The following is a 20444-nucleotide window of genomic DNA, read 5'->3' on the forward strand; positions in this document are numbered from 1 at the left end:
CTGCGAAGTTTCACAGTTGTTGGTAATTCATCCTGCTGACAGCTTCCATTATCCTTTATTGGCCATGTGTCACAGCATAAGCATGGTCCAGTTGGCTATATGCCATAGTATATTACCAGTAAACCTTCAAGAGCTAATATTTGGCTAGTGGCACTGTAGTATGGATATTTAAATCTGCTTTAACTTGTATAATAAGATTAAAATCTCTCTAACTTGGACACTTGTGGTTCTACAATAATGTGTCCAACTTGCAGAGGTGTCCAAGATAGAGGGAAAGGGAAAAATCATCCTTTCAAATTGTCATGTAATAACAATGTGGCAATTGTAAAGTATTATGAAGCCCTTCACAAAAAGGAAATTATTGATAAAAAAATCAAAAGGGTAAATTAAATTTTTACAAATTTTGTTTTCAGTAAATTAAACTTGCATGGATAAGCTCAAAGAGTAGGGCACCAATACTTTACATTTACCGACAATGTATTCTATTTTACATAATCAAACTACTGTAGGCTTGCTCGAATTAAGAATTAATGACAATAATAATAATCTTTTGAAACTCACTCTCATGGTTGCACATTACACCCCAGCCTCAATGAAATTTTAAATGTTCAGAATGTATTTTTTTAATTGTACTTAAGGCATTAGCTCAACATATGATGTCACTTATTTCTTGCAAAAAAGTACATCACAAGACACTGCTTTTTTGCTTTTATCTTGGAATTTGCCAGCCTCTTTCTAATTTTCACCGCAATCCAAATAAAGTTTCAACCACTCCTTAATACCGGAGAACTTCATTCACCAGTTAGATGGAGCTCCTCCAGATTTTGCCACATTTGTGCGGGATCATGTAAACCAAACATTTCCTCAGCGATGGGTCGGACGAGGAGGGTGGATAGCCTGGCCTCCACGCTCTCCAGATCTTACCTCTATAGATTTTTATTTGTGGGGTTATGTGAAGCAACAAGTGTTCTCTGTCCAAATAACAAATTTGGACCATTTCAAAGAACGGATCACTGATGCTGTTTCATCTATCACACCGGATGTTCTCGTTCGTGTATGGCAAGAGCTTGAATATCGTCTTGATGTCTGCAGGGCAACTAAAGGGGCGCATATCGAAATCTACTGAACAGGTAAGATTCTTGGAGAGTTTCTCTTTATTTTGACCTTTATTTCATGTCTCTGTCGTGCTTTGTTCCAAAACTATGACTGTTTGTTACCCCACCATTATTTTATGGACACACTGTATATATACAAACTGTAACTTTGTGAAATAAATTTGTCTTCTATTCTAAGAACTCAAGTGTAATCAGCTACACGTTACATTAACTTCAACTGTTCCAAAAGGGAGTTTTCAATGTCTTATTCTGAAACATCAGGGGATTCAGTCCTGTCTTTCAATAATGATGTGGGCAGTGAGCATGCTTATCACTCTAATCAATGGAATAGTATTATTCCTTGGTGTTTGTGTAAAACTTATAAGCAGTTCTTTCCCAGAAAATGCCTTCTTTTAGGCATTCTCTGGTTGAAGTGCACAGCAAGAATGCATTACAGGCTTGTCGTGTCTATCCTTACATCCGTCTGTCCAGCCAATACAACTCAAAAATAACTGATCAGATTTGGATGAAATTTGATGTGGAGGTTGTGCATGATCTAGAAATCATAGTTTTGACTATCCTACGTGCTGTAACAACAAACTGACAAATTAGGAACGTCGTGAGGTGGACATTGAAGTGCTAAAATCTGGAGATCATAACGGGAATTTGTTTGTTTACAATGGTTACCATGATTGCCAATGGCGACTGCCGTTATGTGTACTTTGAATATTTACCATGGCTACTATGGTAATCACGGTTCATACTGATGTATCATCTCAACAGCTTGCCAAAGAACTAAATATTTATATATATTAAAACTATAATATTAACTGTTGATTTGTGTGTGCGCGCGCGCGCGAGAAACTTGGTTTTATGCTGTGAGGGTAGAACAAGAAGCATAGAAATAAAAATGAAATATTTACTCATCATAGGCTGACTGATAAATAAAAAAATAAAGAATCAGAAACTTCACACTATTTATATTCTTCATCAATCAGGATATTTAAATAGAGAACGTTTTTGATGGTCTGATCATATAATATGCACAGGATAAAAATGAATTAAAACAATTAAATTTATTTGTGTGAGGATACACTGTCAAAAAAAGGAAGCTGGGGGGGGGGGGGGGGGTAGTATGAAGAGACAGGTTATATCAAAATAAAAACAGAGGTTGATGATAAAAATTAAACTTAGTAGAATAACTTTATTGTCTAATGTTTAGAATTTGTTGCAGGAGTAACAAACTCTCATGCTCCACAATTCCAGAGGAGCTGGTTGCTTAGTTACAAGACATTTGGATAAAGAACTGAAGTTAACAGTATAATAAAATATGACTGGTCAAAGATCAGAAAGCCAGGTGAATACCTAGCAACAAATATATTAATGTAAATTAATGAAAAAACTATGCTTGGAGAATAACACCACATCACAGAGAAAAGAAGTAGCTCTTATCATGACTCCTTTGATGAGTGTTCAGCAACGTCTTGGACACAAACCCTTTGTTGCAGATTTGACAATGGTAAGGTCTCTGCCCTGTATGATAGCGTTTATGCACAACAAGAGTAGAGCGCTGTGTGAATGACTTCCCACAAATGTCACATGAGTGGGGTTTCTGACCTGTATGGGTGAGCTGGTGCACTTTTAGAGTGAAACTCTTGGTAAATGCCTTCCCACACACAGTGCAGATACAAGGTTTCTCACCGGTGTGTAGTCGTCTGTGGAGTTTGAGCGAACGGCTGTTGGTCAGTGATTTTCCACAAACATCACACAAGAACTGAGTTTCGCCTGTGTGGGAACCGAGATGTGACAGGAGGTTCTTTTTGTATGGGAAGTTTTTCCCACACGTCTCACACTGGAAGCGTTTGGCATCCTTCTGCATGTCTGGGTGATTTGTCCGCTGATGTGTGAGCAGATTGGCCTTATACAGAAATGCTTTGCCACATATGTCACATTGGTGGGGTTTCTCACCAGTGTGAACATTGCTATGTGCTTGCAGTTCAAAATTAGTGTAAAAACCTTTACCACATAAGTGACACTTGAAACGGAACTCACTGAAATGTCTCCTCTGGTGAATTTCTAAGTAAGCTTTGTACATAGTAGCATAGCCACAAATGTCACAAACATGGTTCTTTGTACCAGTGTGCACTTTCTTGTGACCTGTGAGTTCATATTTCCGTTTGTATGATTTGTTACAAATCTCACACATGTATGGGCGTTCTTTAGTATGTGTTTTCATGTGACTTGTAAGTTGTTTGTTTGTTACAAATACTTTTTCACAAGAAGCACAGTTGAATACCTTTGGAGATACATGTGTCTTTATATGTAGGTCTAGTTTTGCTTTGCTCTTGTATGTCTTGCCACATGTTGAACAAATGATGGCACCTAATGTCTCACAACTGTTCTTGTGGGTAATGATTTGTTGTTTGCTGGACATTTTTCCACAGTCCCTGAACTTCTTGCTTCTATGGACAGGTTCACTGCTGGCTTTGGAAGGTGCTTTAGTTTTCAAGACACTTTTTTCCTTGGAGCCCCTTGTGCTCTCACCAAGACTCTGACTTGCAGACCTAGAAATAAAGATAAATTGATTGAGCTCTCTGCTCTCATCAATTATTTGTACACAATGTAAATTTCAAATGTAACTCCATGGTACAATGTCTTACTTGAGCAACTGATAGTTAGCTGATCAAGAATTCCTTTCTGCATATTTTCATAATGGAAACATGAAGATGTATAGCCATACAAAAGCCCACCATTAGACCCCACCCTCAGCCAGTGCATTTCAGTGTACATCTCCATAATTTACTCCTCTGAGTTAAATTATCAACATTTAGTACAAAATTCTCTTTCCCACACACCTGGTCCAGCTCATCTTTCTTGATTTAATCACTACACCAATATTAGGTTACAGTTATGGCTTTTCTCAATTCCTCTCTTATGTTCCTCCTCATTAGTAGGTTCACCTATTCTCAGAATTGTGCTGAAACACCCTCAAATTTATTTAGAATGGGAAAATTAAGTTTTGTGCTTACATGAAACAACAGGAAAAATTAGTATAATATAACAATAGTTTAATTTATAAAGATTAATTATGCATATGGAAATTTAAATTAAAGGGCACCAGATATCTTTGGAGTTCATGAAAAATAATATGTTTGTAGAGTTGTCCTATAAAGCATTAACAGACGTTTCTCTTGCAGAAGAGCCTTTGAAAACAACAAGATGTAAATTACAGAAGACATGTAGGATAAGACATATTTTAAAATGAAAATAAATTTTCATTATTACATTTACAATTATTTACAATTTATGAGGTGTATATGAGTTATGGAGGCATTACATTTAGGAATACAATCATAATACAGTTTAAGATAACTTTATTTCATGTTTCATTGTGAGTTTGTTACAACAAAACCAGTACACAAGACCAATATGTTATTTCACATACACATTTACATAATGATTTAAAAATAAATATAGGCTGGCTGACCTCAAATACCCATACCAAAAAATTCTGAAGCAGGTAATGTAATAAAACAGAATTTAAAGTTTGTGACTATCAATATAACCAACAACTTTAAAATTCATTACTCTGAGCCTTGATGATGGAAGCAGTATGACCTCTGAAACGTTGGTGGAAATCTACCAGACTACATGGTGCAACAACCCAGAAGATTGCAATCTTCAGACTCACCGCTGTGAAACCTCAAATCCCACAAAAAAAAATCTTGCCAAAAAGTATGCATGTTGGACTTATATGCAGTATTTATATAACTACAAATTTGTCTATACAAAGTGTCAATTTTCATCTTTTCCTATACTGTTTCATAGCTACATATTCCCATAATTAACTCCTACATTTTAAGTTCAATTGTAAATTTCACAACTACTAAATCCTAATATTCTGTGGTCCAGAGAGAGAGAGAAAGTTCCTTTAACACTGCAAACAAGTCAAAATATCAAATAGAGCATATTTAATTCAACAGAGAAGAACAGGAGCATCTAAGAAACTCAAGTATGTTGTAGTAATCAGGCCAAGAATGATAATCCTACTGTACAGACCTTTTCAGAATTTTAGATAAGAATGAATTAGTTTGGTAAACATCTTAATATGATTTATGATTTAAATTCTTCTGTATGTTACAATAATTCTTATTTAACTAACTTAATAATGAGTCTACTGTCAGAAAACTACAACTTTGTTTCACAGTACTCCTTCAGGAACTTACATCAGCATTATTTAAAAAATGTTACACTGAAGGAAGAAGTCAGAATGACAATCACACAAACCAAGTTAGTACAATACAACAGGGTGGTGTGATTCTGAACTGTCCACCAATTATATGAAAATCCTCTAACAGCAAATGCAATACAAGTTTGGTTTACTGTTTTCTGTGTGTACAAATGTAACATTTCACACTTTCACTAAACTTTCTTTGCTTCATATGGATGTCTTAACAGGAATGTTTTGTTACATTTTTGGATCAAAGCCATTGAACAATTTGAAAAAAGTTAACTAAAAATAATCATTGGCGGCCCATCCATAAGAGCTGCAGCACCCCCTATAATTTTTCAAAAATTAAAAAAATTATTTTTTGTATTTATATAATTTGTAACACTTTATTTCCTGTATATCATTATTTTAATATTGCCCCTTATGTTGTCATTACCCACTAATTGGATGAACTGACAGTCCAAGGGTGAGGAATGCAAAGAAAGGATTTCAGAGTGGCTAGCCAGTTAAAAGTAGAGAGTGGTGTAGTGACGGGAAGTTTGCTGGTACAGTGTGTATCAGGGCTACAAGGTTCGCAGATCCACTTGCTTGTCACAAGTGGACAGCGCAGTGTGAGGTGGAGTGAGGGGTAGTTCACTGGTACAGCATGTATCAGAGCTGAAGTCCCTGCAGCCGGCTTATAGTAAACACACTTTCCCAGTACCACATGTTTTAGACTGGTTTCTGTATTACAAACTGTTTCGTGGTTATTTATTGTTAATGAGTGTTCAATAATTCTGTATGCTAACTATTTTTTGTTCTGATAATAATAATGAGCAAAGGAAGTGTATCATAGTTACAGCAAATTACTTATTCTAAATTGTCTTTGACTGATGTAAAAAATCATGGCAGCCCTCTTCCAGACTTACAAATAGTTAAAACATCGTCGAGCATGTATGGGTTTTCTCCTGATGTAAATTTACTTTTCATTTATTTATGTTGTTATGTGTTGAAAAACTATTTATCACAAAAAACAATGTATTTTCAAACCATGTATACCTTTCTCTCTTCAGTAGCAATTTCTTCAGTTAAATGTTTCACACTTATATCTTACAGAACTGTCTCAGCTGCGAAACATGGATATGTAAAAGGGTACCTCCGTCTTCTTAGTAACCACTGTTTGTATATATCTTACATATTATCTTCTGCACATGAGACCTATCTTTGTGCATGATGGATACACCAGTTTCTTGAATAAGTGGCACATATTAGCTGTCTTCCTCTTCTTTTATTGGATCACACAGACCACAGGCTTTTCCCTGTCTGAAGTTTCTCTTTGGTTGTGTGTGGATATTACTTTTTGACCGTTAGGACTCTCCAAATGTCCAAAAATTCATCGCCAACTAACCAGGCAATCATCCTCACAGGAAGTGTGGAGAATGAAGGAGTACACACCATTTATATCCAAATTCCTCAAAATGTGGTCATTGGCCATCTTATAATTTAACGCACTGGAAATAATTAGCACACTTCCCATCCAGTGAGTAACTTTAGCCTTCATGAAATTGTAGTAGTTAACAGTTTATAGTTTTTTCTTTTGTAGGTGTACTTATGACACCAATATCACAGATTTTCATGTTTTGGGACATGAAACACTAATGTCATATCTTTTATTCAGTTAAAAAGTGATGAGCCTACTTTTCCTGACCTGTGTGCTAAGATCTCTAATAGAATTTCAATCCTGTTGCTCCTCAATGTTCCAGCATAGGTTTGCCCTCTCTTTTTCAATAACTGGACAAGCTGCATGGAAGAAAACCAGTTGTTTACTGTAATATTATGGGTTTTTCCTTGTAGATGGTAAGAAAAAGATCACAGATTGAGTTGGCTTTGCAAGATGCTGTGTGTCAGCTGAAAGATTTGTATCATCTGGATTCTTGCCTACAGAAATGTATCCAATGTGAAAGTAAGAATTTCTGACAACGGTGAGGCTCTTGACTTTTATGCCATAGTTAGCAGGCTTACTTGGTACAAACACTTTTAAAAAGCAGTATCCACAGAAGCTCACCCACATTTTTCCAACATATGCACAACCTCCTATAGAGTATACAGCCTGACAGTTACTTACAAGCTTCTAAAAGAAATGAGAGACTGGGGATGCATGATCAGACTTTCTGTATTCATCTCTGTCATTCAGGTTATCAAACCATAGCATCAAAATCAATACTGAAAATCTGTTTTCATTCATGATGCAATAAAAGCTGTCGCATCTGTAGCAAATGATTTGAAACCCTCATGGTTTGATCTGAAAAATGCAGTGTAAAATAACAGCTCTATAAATGTTCTTAGTTCAGAGGTAGCATCATGGATATCAGGCATGTTCTTATCTTTGTAATTTACTTCTTCCTTTCTGATTTTTACATTCATCTGCTGCTCAATATCCCATAGCATTATATCAATCAGTTATTAGAAAATTACATACCTGAAGTGGCTGAAATCATGATATGATTCTGGCTGGAGGCTGCAGACCAGGAAGCTGAATGAAGATGCCATACTTTGGCATCCTCCTTCTGCTGACAAATTGTTCCGCTACCCATTTGAATCTGTTTTTACCATAAAATGTTTTCCTAATTCAACTGTCTTCACCCGGTGAAGAACTTACCTCACGTAATTTTCAATGTCACCTGTTCCAGATATTACTGAATTCCCGTAATGGTCACTTGTTAAAATGGGTTCATTGCTATTTAGTTAAACATCAACATCATCATAGTCTTCATCCAACCACTCCTGTACTGTTTCAATAAAATTTGAGACATTTGCTAACACAAGTCGTGACGGTCCATCCTTAATTGCTATCTAATAAAGCTTACACAGAGGTATGGTACTGAAGATCACAAAAAGACATGTGCAGCTAATAAACTTCATACCTGCAGACCTAGGCAGTCACTGTCATGTCAAGTGAAACAATGTGAGTACTAAAGTAGGTAGATATGCATGGGTAACTGATGAAAATATAACATGGTAAAATGGCATTGTTAGCTTTTAGCATGGTCTGAAAACCACATCTCTGTATTTAAGGGTCAGCTCTCAATCATAAACAAACTATCAGAATGCAATTGTGCAAATGTTTCTACATTGACAAATTCTAAAATCAACAATATTTTACCCTATACATCATATTCACGGGATGGGTAGTGTCAATTACAATGAATAAGGCATTATTTGTTTGTGAAAAGCCACTTTGAACATATTTAGTAAATATTTAAGTTACAATATATTGGAAAACATAAGTTAAATTAACATAAGTTAAATTAACATAAGTTAATAAACAACTATTACTGCATATCAGTAATTGGTTGTTAAAAATCTAATCCCTATGTAATTTATCAAAGAAATCTCATGAGTAGGCTAACTACTATCAGTCATGTTGACTTTTAACATATAAAAGTTCAATTCTGTACAAGATAACTTCAGGGAATAGTTGTTAATTTTTACAGGTGGAAAAAGCATGCCTGATCATGACTCCTTTGATGAGTGTTGAGCAATGTCTTGGATACAAAGCCTTTGCTGCACACTTGACACTGGTAGGGTCTCTGCCCTGTGTGATAGCGTTTGTGCACAACCAAAGTGGAGCGCTGTGTAAATGACTTGCCACAGATGTCACAAGCATGGGGCTTCTGCCCTGTATGGGTGAGCTGATGCACTTTGAGAGTGAAGCTCTTGGTGAATGCCTTCCCACAAATGGTGCAGACACATGGTTTCTCACCTGTGTGCAGCCGTTTGTGGGCCTTGAGTGACATGCTGCTTGAGAGGGCTTTCCCACACACATCACAAATGAATTTCAGCTCCCTTGTGTGAGTGTTCATGTGTGATGTCAACGAGCTCTTAAAAGGGAAGTTTTTACCACAGACACTGCATTGATAATGTTTTGAATCCTTTCCTGGGTGGTTACTTTTCTGGTGCTTCCACAGGTTTGACTTGTAGAGGAATGCCTTGCCACATATGTCACACTGATGAGGCTTTTGATTTGTGTGAAAATTCTTATGTCCCTGCAGCTCTGAATTTGTGTAAAATCCCTTCTTACAGATATCACACCAAAACCTAAATTCATTAAGGTGTCTCTTGTGATGTACCTCCAGATTGGCTTTGTATAATGTTGAAAACCCACAGATATCACATTCATGTCTGCTCTCTGCAGTGTGAACAATCTTCTTATGCCCTGTGAGCTCATATTTACGTTTATAAGTTTTGTGACAAATATCACACACGTATGGACGCTCTTTGGCATGGGTCTTTACATGATTTTGCAAGTGCTGATTTGAGAAAAACATTTTATCACAAGCCTCACACTTGTATTCTTTTGGAGGAACATGGCTCTTCATGTGTCGCTTCAACTCTGAGCTTGAATGGAACACCACACCACAGGCACATTTGAATTCCTTTACAGTTCTGTGAATTCTCATATGTGATATGAGTTTGCTTTTAAGTGAGAAAGTCTTGTTACAGAATGTGCAGGACAGTGATTTGTGAGTCTGTCTATGACAGACTAGCTCCCACTTATGGAAACTCTGTCCACATTCTTCACACCTTATCATGTTCTGATTGCTTCTCAGATATCTAGCAGACATTTTCTGGCTCTTAGCTTTGAGGATGATCTTGTCCTTGGTTTTGATTTTCTTGCCTCCAGATTTTCCAAAACTTGCAGACCTAGAAACAAGACAGACAAAACTGATCCATTATATAATAATAATATGCTGTGTTACTCTCATGCAATATTCACTACCTTAAAATACCTACTTCTGCCCTAAGCTGCTTCCATCATGTTTCAAGTGGCACATATTCAACATTCTATGCAAACAACTCTATGCTTCCCTCATACAATAACATAACAAGGTTACATTCTGCCTACAGGTCCCATTTTCTGCACAGCAATCTTGTCTTGTCTGCATGCTGGGTATCACACAACTTGGCAAATATAAATTTTCAGAAAACACTTATCTCTTCAAAGGTATTCACCCTGTAGTAATCAATGCAAGTTGGATATATACAAAAACTGGAAAGGTGTTATTATTTGGAGTACATTGACATTCCAAAGGTGTTCTTCACACCACATCACACAGGCCATTGTTGCACTAATGTTAACCTTTGGTTATTCTTGTACTAATGTGATCTGTGGGCATTTTTTCTCCTTGGGACATTCTTGCAGTAATGTGATCAGGGCTAATTGCTCCTTAGGTCATTCTTGTGTGAATATAATATGAGCCCATTGTTGCACAAGTGTGCTCCAACAACAGCATATCTTCCCAGTGTTGCATAGCAATAACTCTTGTTCATGGATGTTGCCTACTCCCATAGGAAAAATGAAACCAACAGACAGATATGGATGGGCCCATAAGGCATTCTTTGCAAATGGTACAGCACAAAGAGTACCTAATAAATATTCTTGTAACCCTTATTTGTATACATATATACACTGCCACATGAAGATCAAAATCTGTCTTGCATAATTATATCACTTTAACTGGAATCTGGGTTGTTAATGTGTTAACATGAATACAATGTGTGCAACTTTCTGTTCATTTTTTAGTCAAGTTTATAAATATTATGCATATGTTTATATAAACCCTCAGCAGATGCATGCTAGTATGCACAAGTCAATTGCAGAAATGAAACACAATTTACATCATTACATTCACATTATACAATTGTTACAACAATTCTATATTCTTCATGAAACAACACAGTACTTTCCCCCTTACACAAAACTAGTAAAAGGAGGCAGCAACTTAAAAATTGTAATAAATTGCCAAACTCTGTTTCAAAATAACATTTATACTCTAGACATGGAGTAACTTTTACCAAAAGTGAAGCGGAAATAACAATAATAGAGAACAAGTTAGGAAATGTATGCAAAGTGAAGCAGAAATAACAATAATAGAGAACAAGTTAGGAAATGTATGCAATGCATAACATTTCTGGTGCATGTGCCAATATTTGACCTTTGTGAACAGCAGGGAAGTTCGTTACATAGATATTCCCCACCCAGTAATTTCTGTATACAAAAACATACAAGGTCTTCATGTAAAGTGTCCATTATTGTTGTTCAAATTTAAATAAAACCGGAATGTTTTGACAAATTTTAGTAAAACTACCCAATACAAAATTTCACTAAATTCTGTTCAGCTCTTCTCAAGCCATTACATAGGCACAATTAACAGCTTAGCTGACATAGCTAATAAAATGCTGGTCAGAATAACTAGGTCTTTAATGTTGTCCTTACATGAATACTCTGAACATAATAGCACAGCATTAAGAACCACTTATTAATTATGTCTAATTTTAAATAAAATTCCAGGCCTGAGAGCTATTACAATATACATGTTTGTATCAACATGGAGAAAAGTTATGAATGTGTGAACTTGGAAATATATCTGTAGTATGTGTGATATGTTTTTGCATATTGGAAATAACAGCAATAATAAACAAAAATTGGAATGTTATTTTGTAACTTCATCTTAATACTGTACAAAACTGTGCATGAATGCTACTACTGCTGATTAGATCAATATCTGTTCTGATAACTTAACCTACCCTACCCAGAATGTTGCTAAATACTTGATTTTGATTTCTTGTTAAATGTTATCTCAGTAAATAACAAATGATGACCATCACACAGGGACAAGTTTAGATTTCTTGATTGTAAAGTATTTTATAGCCACTTCAAATTCAGAGCTTATTCACAACTGTCAATATTTCAAACAACAATTCAAATCCAATATTAACAAGGAGACAAATGTGTTCCTCTGATTCTGCATATATATATATATATATATATATGTGTGTGTGTGTGTGTGTGTGTATTTATTGTAGATACAAATCTATAGTGTAAAGATTATAATGCACAGTGTCATAAATTATTTTTCTACGAGAATACAAGTGTGGTGTCTGTGATAAAATCCTTTCTCAAATGAGCATCTGTGAAATTACACAAATGATTCATGCTAAAGTGTGTCCATAAACATTGCCATAAATTTAAAACATTAATATGAGCTTACACACACAGACACACACCAAACAGAGTAATCCTCTTGCTATAGGCCAAAGGCTTTCAGCAACAAAATCACTCTTTATGCGCTGACATGACCAAATACTGTAAGTACATCTCAGTCCCTGCGAAACCACATTGTCACATAAGTTGCTGAAAGTGGTTAGCCCTTGTGTCTATGCAGAACTGAACACAATGATCCAAAATGCACTGTGAGCACAAATTTTTATGTTCAAAATTTGATGTGGAAATCTGTTCTTGTCCATTCTTCGTACATGTTGGATCAAGTTCCTTCTGTATCTGTGGATTTTTTTCCGATACTGCCCTGTTTGTAGTTCTTTGTGGATGACGTCATTTCTTTTATGATCTCTCCATCTGTATTTGGCTGTTTTTCTTAAAAATTTCATCTCTGCTGTTGCAATTCTTGATTTGTCACGTTGTTTCATTATCCAGGTTTCGCATCCATAAAGAAGTGTAGGTATGGCCAAGATATTATATTTTTTCAATCTAGTTTGTGTTGGGGTTATAGAGGGTTTAACGATTTGATTAATGATGCCTGTAACTTGTAAGTATTTAGATAATTTTGCTGGGAGATCTTTTTCTGTTTCATACGATACTTTACATCCCAGATAGTTAAATGTGTTAATTTGTGGTATGACTGTGTTATTTATTACTATCTTGGATCTGGTCCTTTGAATGCTATGGTTTTGGTCTTGTCAGTAGAAAACTTTAAGTTATATTTCAAAGCCACCATTACTAAATTATGTACAGATTTCTGTAGTGAATTTTCTGAGTCAGTTATCAGGACTTGGTCATCGGCAAAAAGCATAGTTTTGACATCTATACTTTTGGAAAGTTTTAATCCATTTATGTCCTCATCATTCCACTCAGAGAAAATTTCATTCATATATATGTTAAACAATGTTCGTGAGAGAGGACAGCGTAGTCTTACACCTCTATTTATACTCACTGATTTTGTTAATTTCGAGTTCAATTTAATTTTTATTTCGCTGTGCTCGTATATCTTATATATGGCTTGTAATAATGGGTCAGGTATATTTCTCTTATATCTATCTATCAACATGATCAAAAGTCTTTTCAGAATCCAGGAAAAGTAGGTGTGTTTCTAAATTAAATTCCCTCCTCTTTTCAATTAATAACTTTAAGCTGAACACAGAGTCTGTGCATGAACAGTCTTTCCGAAATCCACACTGGGGCTCTCCTAGAAATGTTTCTGTATGAGCCTTTAATTTATTTTTTAATATTTTTGCACACAAATAACAGATTCATATAATCCGAATTGGAAAGTGTATAGCAAAATACCAAAGAAAGTAACATGTTACAAGTTTAATGAGACAGAACAGCACAATGAGGTACCATAAAGAAACTTGTCATTATACTGTGTAAATGTTAACATTATCAGTCACTAATTGCATTTTTGTGCTTCAACTTGTTCGTAATTTTTTAAGTGGTGCGGCATAAGATTTCCAGAAAACAATTCTTCAATGTTTGGCTTCAAGGCAGTAACAAGTCATGAAATGATGACCTCCTTACTTACGTCATTAGTAAATTTTGCCTTCAAAATTTTCCTAATGATATCTAACACAAAGCAAAACAAACAGTAAAATGGTTTTGATAACAACTTAATGATCTTAATACCATCAAATTGTTATTTATCTACGCAAACTTCCACAAAAGAAAAGTGGAAGCTTATCTCATGATGTTCTGAATCTGTTGTTGAACCCACCAGCACACATCAGTGCTTTCAATGTGGAAATTATCTGTACAACTGACACAAATAGTGAAGAAGGTAGTTTTCACTCGGTTGTTTCATTAACTCCTCACTGTTCCTTTTTACTGTTTCTCAGTTGTAATAATCATTCATATAAATTTAACTTTGGAGGGCATGCCACAGAAGTCTAAATGAAAAGTAAATTAAAAATCGCCAGTTAATGTTTCATAAGACTCTTCCGTTTAAAATTTAAAAAAGAAGCACAGCCAACTCTCCTTCAGTTATTACATGCAGTTAAGTGGACACTAGGACGGGCAGACATGACATCCCTTGTATATGTTCACTTTGTGGACTAAGTGCAAACAGTGCATAAATAACGTATTTAATGTACTCAAGTAGAAACTAAACAACAATGAAACAGAAAATGTTATTCTTGGATTCAGAATTTTGCCCACCGAGAATCGGCAAATTGCACACTGCAAACTGTAATGAAGTAATAGCACACTCCACATAGAACAGTACCAAGGTTGGTGGATAAACTGTCAGGATGATGGAAATAATGGTATATGATAAGAAGTTCTCTAACACCATAACTTTTCTATTCAGAATCTTACAATTCTATGAAAAGTAATGATGCTAAAGCATGATTGTTAAATGAAGCATTATGATATTTGCCCAATTATTCTGGTACCACCTAAATACAAAGCACAAAAGAATTTAGCATCTATTAAATAAAGACAACTGCTCCTGACTTCAATTTATTAGGTGCTTTAGGTACAGTAACATTACAGTAATGTATGAATGTGTTTCATGCAATTGCAATGCTAAGTCTAATGAGCCAACATCCACACATGGTCGGATACCTCTGTTAATAGCACGGTATACAGTATGCAGTCTGAAGGTAAATTATAGAAATGTGTATGTAAGGCAGCAGATGCATTTACTGTAAAACAATATATATAACAATTTTGTGATTGCTTAAGGTCTGTAATGGAAAGTAGATTACAATAAGGTTCTGGTGCTGGAACCATTATATGTATATAAGTGATGATAAATAATTGCTTAATCAAATGCTTAAATTATTGTCAGGCATTTCATGAATTCAAGAATTAAACAAAAACTGATATCAAGACTGTGAGCTGCTAACAAGTGAAAGAGAATGATTAGATTGTTTAGCAGTTAAAAACACACAAAAAAATATAAACTGCATTTTGTTAATCTGTATTAAGCTGGGCAGGTTCGCCACAGGATGCTGACTCCTGACAGTACAATCGAAAGGCTTCTTGATACGATGAGCATGTCTTAAGATGTGAGGTCAGTAAATTCTTGGATACAAAACCCTTTTTACATATTTCGCATTGGTAGGGTCTCTGCCCACTATGGTAACGTTTGTGAATAACAAGAGTGTATCTCTGTGTAAATGTTTTTCCACAGGTGTCACAAGAGTGTGGCCTCACCCCAGTGTGTGTCAGTTGGTGAATCTTCAGGTTTTTTGAACTGCTGTAAGCCTTGCCACATGTTGTACAGACATATGGTTTCTCACCCGTGTGCGACAGTCGATGTGCCTTCAGTGAGTATCTGCTGCACAGACTCTTCCCACACACATCACAAATAATGCGATCCTCTCCTGTGTGAGTATTCATGTGAGACATCAATGAGGTCCTGAAAGGGAAGCTCTTACTGCATACTTCACATTTAAAGCGCTTTGCATCTTTCTTTGGATGACTGCTCTGCTGGTGTTTCAACAAGTGTGAGTCGTACACAAATGCCTTACCACACACATCACACTGGTGGGGTCTGTTGCCAGTGTGAATGTTATTATGAACTTTTAGATCATAGCTTGCATAGAATCCTTTCCCACAAATTTGACATGTCAAATTGTACTTGTTCAAGTGTCTCTTCAGGTGTATATCATAATTTGATTTATATGCAGTTGCATATCCACATGCATCACATACGAAGTTCTTAGTTCCTGAGTGGATTTTCTTCATATGTCCATTGAGTTCAAACTTCATCTTGTATGCCTTGTTGCAGATGGTGCAGATGTGTGGTCGTACATTTGTATGCACCATCATATGCCTCTGGAGCTGCTTATTGGTGTTGAAAACTTTTTCACATGAATCACAGTGGAACTCTCGTGTATGTGTACTTATATGGAAATTCAGTTTTGCTCTCATCATGTATATTTTGTCACAAATTGTGCATTGCAGTAAATTTTGAGCTGTCTTCTCTTCTGCTGTCCCATCCAAAATATTATTTGTTTCGTGCTTTCGAGATGAGGGTGTGATGTCTTCATTGATACCAACACACAGATTTGAAGACCTAGAAAAAAAGAGAAGACAAATTCCATTGAACTTTCACACTGTTATGAACACAAACCATACTGCAATACAGGATGACACCTTGTAAGAATTCTGTCTGTAAATCTAGCTACATTCCCCACTTCAGGTCTCAGCATCTAAGCACGTGGTTAGATGTGACATGTGAAACAAACAGTGACAAGAAATGTATAATAAATTATACTTTTAGCCCTCTGCAATCCAGTCAACATCCTAACCTAATCGGATCACAAAACAAGAACATTTTGTACTTTCAAACAACAAAATTCAAGGCCAGATGGCAAAACACAGAATACCGGTACCATTTAAAATGCAACACAACAACAATCAAATATAACATCACAAAAATAAAACCAAATGGATGTATACCCCCATGTAATATCGACTGTCCCAGCCTCGGCCATGTCACTGAAATCAAAGTCACCCAGTCTGTTATACTGCTGCTCATGCCTGTTGTGCAAAAGCGGTGTAAGTGCAAACATGGTGTACACACAAGCAGAATGTGTGTTTAGTCTTGAACATTATTTTGCATGGAAAAAATTTCCTGCTGTGTGTATAGCATTCAGCAATGCATGTCCCGACAAGGAATGAGGGAACAATAAACTGACTGGTAACAAAGTTTTATAGACACGGGAAGTGTTTGTGACACAAAAGACGTCCAATATCTGGGATTGCTGGTTTTAACATGATGGGGTAAATGGGAACACAACAACTGCTTTACTGCAACTGTTCTTTCATGAGTGCATTGCTGGGCATGGACTTTGCCTACTATGGTCTCCACACCTTACCTCTCCAGACTTCTTTCTGGGGGAATTTATGAAAGATACACTTCATTCTAATAAAGCATAAAATTTGGTGGGGGAAAAAAAACATAATACTCTACAAACTGGTGCCAACAAAGACCCAGAAACACTGAAAATTCACATGAAATACATTAAAAGAAGTGATGCTTGTCTTTAAGGTGGTGGATATTTTCAGTATCTACTATAAAGATGTTTTGAAAGATCTTCCTGCTAAGTAAGAATGCAACCCCTAACATTAGCTAATACAATTCACACACGCAGCATCAATAAAAACGTAAATATTAAATAGAAACTCAAGACATCCAGCACTAACATACACATTAATAATCTGTGTCTTGAGCTAAATTCAATCCCCAAATACATGATCAACACGGAGGCAGCACAAAATTCAAAAGGAGCAATAGGAAAACAAGAAAAAGCATTAAAACTTTAAAAAGAACGAAATAATCTTTTAAACATAGGAACAACATTTAAATCATGTACGGCATTACTTACGCCTTTAAAATGTTGCACAATGCTCGACTATCTGGTATGAAATCGACTGCAAAATTACAACATATAAAAAATAAAGCATCAGAACTAATTCATTATCCACAACTACCATCAACAACACTGCATGCACTTTTTACAACTGGTAGTTAACCTCATAAATGAATACTCCATGCCAAAATACGAGATGGCTCTCCTTATATATACACACACACACGCACACAGGTTGAGTAATAAGTATGTTTACAAACTTTGTGTGCTTGTTCTAGGATCAAAAATAAGAAGAAATGTTCTAATGAACATGTGGTCGCAAATGTTTTATTTTCGAAATAATAGCCAAAAAATAGGATTCAATGAATTGAGTTTATATCAAAATGAATCAAGCTTCGAGCAAAGATTTTCAAGTAACGTTTGAGCAGGAATTGTTGGTGACATGCTTATTGGTCCTCACATGCTTCTACAGCGTCTAAGAGGACCTTCATATCGGCGATTCTTAAGAAGACACTTGCCACGTCTCCTTGAAGATGTACCACAAGGAGACAACTGTGGTTTATGCACGACAGAGCCCCAGCACACTTCTCCTATTGCATCAGATATCATCTCAATGAACAGTACCCTCAGCAATGGATTGGGCGTGGTGGCCCAGTAGCATGGCTACCAAGGTCACCGGACCTGACTTCATTGGACTTTTATCTGTGGGGTAACTTGAAGTCCGTTGTGTATGCAACACCCATAAACAATGATGACGACCTATGGGAACGTGTGCAGACTGCATGCCAGATGATTCGAAGAAATCCTGGTGTGTAAGAACAAATTCGTCAGTCTTGTGTGCGTCGTGCTCATGCATGTGTGGAGAATGGAGGAACAACCTTTGAGCATTTGTTATAAAGAAACATCCCTGTCCTTATACTTGGCAATAAACGCATACATTGAAACTTATTTTTGGCTATTATTTCGAAAATGAAACATTTGTGACGCCATGATCATAGGAAAAAGTTTTCTTATTTGTGATCCTGGAACAAGTACATGAAGTTTGTAAACATAATTCTGACTCTTCCCGTATATACATACAGGGTGATTCAAGAGGTTAGGGCCAAACTGAAGGAGCGTATAGAGGGACTCAGAGAGAAGAACTTTCGAATAGGAATTCATGTCCTCCGAAGTTATCCTGAGTCAGTCGAGGCCATTGAAGGCAGGGAAGTCTGATAAAATACCGCTGAAATAATCGTATTTGCTATTCTCCTACTAGTTTAATTTTGTTATTTTATTAATGTACAAGGATTACATTAGCAATCTTACACACCAAATTTACAACAGGTGTTCAAAGTGGCATCCTCCACATTCAATGCGGGCATTGCATTGGCGAACGAAACTGTGGCGCACCCTTTCAAATACCCCAGGAGTCTCACGGACCATGTCAGATGCAACAAGTATTCTGGCCAAAAGTTGTTCTGGGTCGTCCACTAGTGTCTCGTAAACAAGGCTCTTGACATGCCCCCAAAAGTAGTAAACGGGAGGTGTCAAGGCTGGGGAGCGGGCTGGCCGTTCAACTGGCCCTCGTCTCCCTATCCAACGCCCGGGATACGTGTGATTCAAAATTAAGCTGGTAGGAGAATAGCAAAGTACGATTATTTCAGTGGTATGTTATCAGACTTCCCCAACTTCAATGGCCTTGACTGACTCAGGATAACTTCGGAGGACATGGGTTCCTATTCGAAAGTTGTTCTCTCTGAGTCCCTCTATACGCTGCTTCAGTTTAGCCCTAACCTTTTTAATCATCCTGTATATATAAGGAGAGAGAGAGAGTGACTAAAATACAACTTGCACAATAAGCTGAATTGATGGGTAAAAGTAGCTCTTGAGGCATACAGTGTTATTAACTAACTGGAAAAATTGGAACAAACCTAAATAACACCTATTAGCTAAAAAACTGAACACTAAAAAATTCAACAAAAATAGTGTGTGTAAAAAGAAGAAATACAGGAACAGAAAATCATTAATTACTTAATAAGAAAAGTGGAAGATAATGGTCTCATAATCCTAAAAGCTGATAAAGGCACACACTAGCTGTCATACCATACAGAACTATGGCCAAAAAGTAGAGGACCTCACACATATTAATGCCTTATGATGGAGATAGGCAGAACCACTAAAATGGGGGCTTTAGGTGAGTGGTGCATCACTTTGTGTTTTGAATTCCCAAACATTTTCAATGAAAGTTTCTTGAGAAATGTACAAGCCATTTATGAATGGTGTGATCATGCTTGATTTCTAATACAGCTGATAACCAAAATTCACATAATCTAGCATTCTGACTGCTTTACAATATTATATTATTCAGTATAGCAATCTACAGAAAATATGAAAGGCACAAATTGTCTTAATCGGTAATATTTTTCAACAACAAAGTGTCTTAATCTACATAAGCACTTGTACAATAGTTTCTGTTAAAGGTCTGGCCAGATGATAACACTTTGGTGTCAAATGGATATACTGTTGTGTAGATGGTTATACCAAATAATACTTGTATAATATTCTAGACACTAGCCCAGTCACATGTGGTATGACCCAGAGATTATGTTGCAAGATGCACGCTTAGAGGAAGTCAAAACAAATTACAGATTATAGCAGTCTTCTACATCACACTCTTGTTAATACTTTAAAGATGCTATGGGTGTGGCTGAATTCACTTAGCTCTGAGGTACTTTTAAATGGATATCATACACTCAAACTGA

At 36.2% G+C, this 20444-nt stretch overlaps 1 protein-coding gene and 1 pseudogene across 1 annotated transcript; both read right to left on the minus strand.

Moving 5' to 3' along the window:
- Positions 1 to 4451: 4451 nt before the first annotated feature.
- On the minus strand, positions 4452 to 7549 carry LOC147874465 (uncharacterized; annotated as a pseudogene).
- A 1241-nt stretch (positions 7550 to 8790) lies between these two features.
- On the minus strand, positions 8791 to 13021 carry LOC147874466 (uncharacterized). Its single transcript, XM_087344704.1, has 2 exons — positions 10099 to 13021; positions 8791 to 10008 (listed from the first exon to the last, which is right to left on the minus strand). Exons 1-2 carry the CDS (start codon positions 10146 to 10148, stop codon positions 8793 to 8795), a joined length of 1266 nt encoding a protein of 421 aa, XP_087200830.1. The 5' UTR covers positions 10149 to 13021; the 3' UTR covers positions 8791 to 8792.
- Between the last annotated feature and the right edge of the window lie 7423 nt (positions 13022 to 20444).

The sequence above is a fragment of the Zootermopsis nevadensis genome, unplaced genomic scaffold, assembly GCF_977971745.1.
Source record: "Zootermopsis nevadensis isolate Lab colony 2312 unplaced genomic scaffold, Znev_1.0 Znev_ptg000008l, whole genome shotgun sequence".
Lineage (NCBI taxonomy): Eukaryota > Metazoa > Arthropoda > Insecta > Blattodea > Termopsidae > Zootermopsis > Zootermopsis nevadensis.